This window comes from Impatiens glandulifera, chromosome 5 (assembly GCF_907164915.1).
Source record: "Impatiens glandulifera chromosome 5, dImpGla2.1, whole genome shotgun sequence".
Classification (NCBI taxonomy): Eukaryota; Viridiplantae; Streptophyta; class Magnoliopsida; order Ericales; family Balsaminaceae; genus Impatiens; species Impatiens glandulifera.
In genome coordinates this window covers 2528420-2531375 of record NC_061866.1, presented here as the reverse complement: position 1 = coordinate 2531375, position 2956 = coordinate 2528420, and the positions used below count along the sequence as shown (strand labels likewise).

The 2956-nt window shown below is 33.9% G+C and overlaps 1 protein-coding gene across 1 annotated transcript; it reads right to left on the bottom strand.

Annotated features, from left to right (window-relative positions):
• Window positions 1-310: 310 nt before the first annotated feature.
• Window positions 311-862, bottom strand: LOC124939140. Its single transcript, XM_047479648.1, has one exon. It carries the CDS (start codon window positions 817-819, stop codon window positions 337-339), a length of 483 nt encoding a protein of 160 aa, XP_047335604.1. The 5' UTR covers window positions 820-862; the 3' UTR covers window positions 311-336.
• Between the last annotated feature and the right edge of the window lie 2094 nt (window positions 863-2956).

The window sequence follows — 2956 nt, the reverse complement described above, 5'->3', positions numbered from 1 at the left end:
TTTATCAAAGACCTTACACTGGCATGAATGTTGTTTGTTTACTGGTTCATGGGTTAATGCTGCAATGATATAACTGAGCTTTCTAGATGTCTCTGTGACTGAAAATTAAATGTGTCGAGTTCTTGTATGTTGCTACTTTTAACCAGTATCATTCGACTGTAACCATTCAGTTTTTTTATTTTATTTTTTAACTGAGGACAGGACATACATGTACTATACAAGAAGAAAACCTAGAACAAGATGGAAATAAGATTGTTTTCTCAGTTTCTTCAATTAAGCTAAGTAGTTCTGTTAGCAAGACATCATCTTGTGTTTCCATCTGTTTTCTTATCCAGTTCATTCAGGTATACTTTCTAGTTCAGGCTTCCATTCTTTATTCCAAAATCTACTATCATCTTTTAGCTGCTCAGATTGATTTGGGACCTGCTTTATTTCTTTAAGATTAGAAAGCATATCATCTACTGAAAGACTTCCTTTATTTAACATCATATGTAGCTCCTTCTTGGTCATGACCAACTTTATCCTCACAACTCCACTGCTTTCTTGTCTTGCTTCCTCTGCTGGATTTGCGAATCTTACCCTTTTCTTCTGTTTTTCTTCTGAAAGTAATGGAAGTGGTAGAAGGTAGTAGATGTTACCAACGACCATATCAATGTCTGGATGGAGATGTTGAACGACAGGTAGTTTGTCAGATATTGCATGGCCAGCAAAATCTGATAACACTTGATGAATTTTGATGGGTGATTTGTACTCAAGGACTTTTCCATCTGTTTTCATGACCTTAATAATCTTATCTTGGGTAACCAAACAGTTCCCCATTGTTGAAGCCTCACTACTTTTTTGTGATAAGAGTTTTTGATTATCTTCTGCTAAGGTTGCTGGGAAAGAGGCCTCTTGTTTTTATATAACATATACCAGAAACTGACCCTCAACAAGCTTAATATTACGAAAAGACCTTATCCCATTTTGTACCCCACACAGCTGATTTTATTGGAAAAAGCCTAGGGTTATGCTTTCCACTTCATGACCTCTCATCGTGGAGATAATTGCTTTATCAAACACACAATTTTGGTGGCGAATTTGTTATTGGTAACTTAGGATAGGAGAATAAATCATCTGGGGGAGCTATTGGCCTACGAAAAAGCCTTTCAAAGTTGAGTTGTCTGTTCCTAAATAAAGCACATAAATATGTTAGTAAAATACATATAAATTATAATCAATCATCTTCTATTGGTGGAATTAGGAAATAAATAACAAGTTTTTGTGTCTCCCATAAATTGTCCAATCGATGTGTATTCAATATTTCTCAGTTAGCATTAGCGTCTTAGTGGTAATATTACTATCTCCGCAATGGAACCTCTTTTAGTGGTTGACCACAATTGCAACATGCACATATATGTATAACTATGGCTGATCATATTTTTATGATATTCATCACAAGGAAAATGCTTCTTACGAATTTGGTGGCGCATGACCCTTATTAAATCTTCTTAGATCCTTCCTCATGTTTTAAATGCTACAGTCTATAAATCTTCATAGTGGAATACATTTTGTTCTTGGCTACTAGTACTATTTTTAAGTGAAGCTGAATCTTTGAAGGTTCACCCACCATCAATCTAATAAAGCTTCAATAAGAGTGGAACTTTGAATTTGCTGTTTAAAGGACAAGTTGTTCTTGGTAATGGAAGAGTGGTCCAATCTTATTCTTTGGTCATTAACATGTATGTTTTAGCTATCTTCAGTTGGAGTCAAATTGTATTGCCTGACTTTTGGCTTAGACTGTGACGGTTAGTGAAAGTTGATGATTATATGTGTGACTAAATAATTAGGAAAAAGAGAACTTCCTTTGCTTTTGACTAGTATGGGCGGCATTAATGTTTATCTTTCAGGGAATAATGACTGTAACCCACTTTGGATATTAGGAAATGAAATACCATGTATGATGCAGAAAATGAGATATAGGTATGGCTGAGTGCCAGGTGATGTTATGAACACGCATTTAGGTAGGTTTCTGTTAATACCTTTTCTATTTCTTGTGGAGATAGGAAATTATATTGATTTTCCTTTTAAGAAGATCTGCCTAAAAAAGCAAAAAGATTGGAAGGTAAAAAGGGAAGGGCAGGCAGGTCTCCATCAACTGAGAGATCCAAAAAAACTTAACCAAAATAAGTTTTATTTATTTATTTTGTACAATTTATTTAGATTAAAAAAATAAAACTTGGTTTACTACTTTTCAATGCATTGTTGAGATTGAATTAATACTACCCTTCCTTCTCTACAATTTAGGTAGGAAGATCATGTCTTTGATACAGTATTTTTTTAGCGGAAGATAACCCACAATCTTTTGCTACTTATATTTTGTTTGAGCCCCCCCTTAAGTTGTCGATCCAAAAACTATACCAGATATTGAAGAGATATAGTTGGAAAGAAATCAAATGCTTAATCATCGTAATTTTTCTATATCTTATGGAGATTATTTTCTCCAGCCTTAATTGTGATTCCCCCATGGCAAAGGCAATAATTATTATTTATTTGCTAAGTTGTATTGTGAATTGATGTTTAGTTTGTCTTATGCCAAATTGATGAATGATATATATATTGTTTGGATATTTGTTTCAAGTGCAATATCTTCATGTACACACAGTGGGCAAATCTTTATATGCAATATCTGCAAAGTGGGCTTGCCATAATTATAAGATTACCTTTTTCTTTTAATAATCATTTTTTCTGTGATATCAGTATATCCGATCCAGCTCGTGCCCACATGACTAATCCCCGGGGAGGCTAATGACACTGAATCAAATATGAGACCTCATTGTGGTAAGCCCTTATTCCAAATAAATATCTTTTAAAAAAAACATTCTTTAATTGTCTTGTCTCTTTCCTTTATCTTCCAGGCCTTGTTTGATCTTGGGTTATTTGAATAACCAAGTGGATATTTCAAAAAAATCTTTTT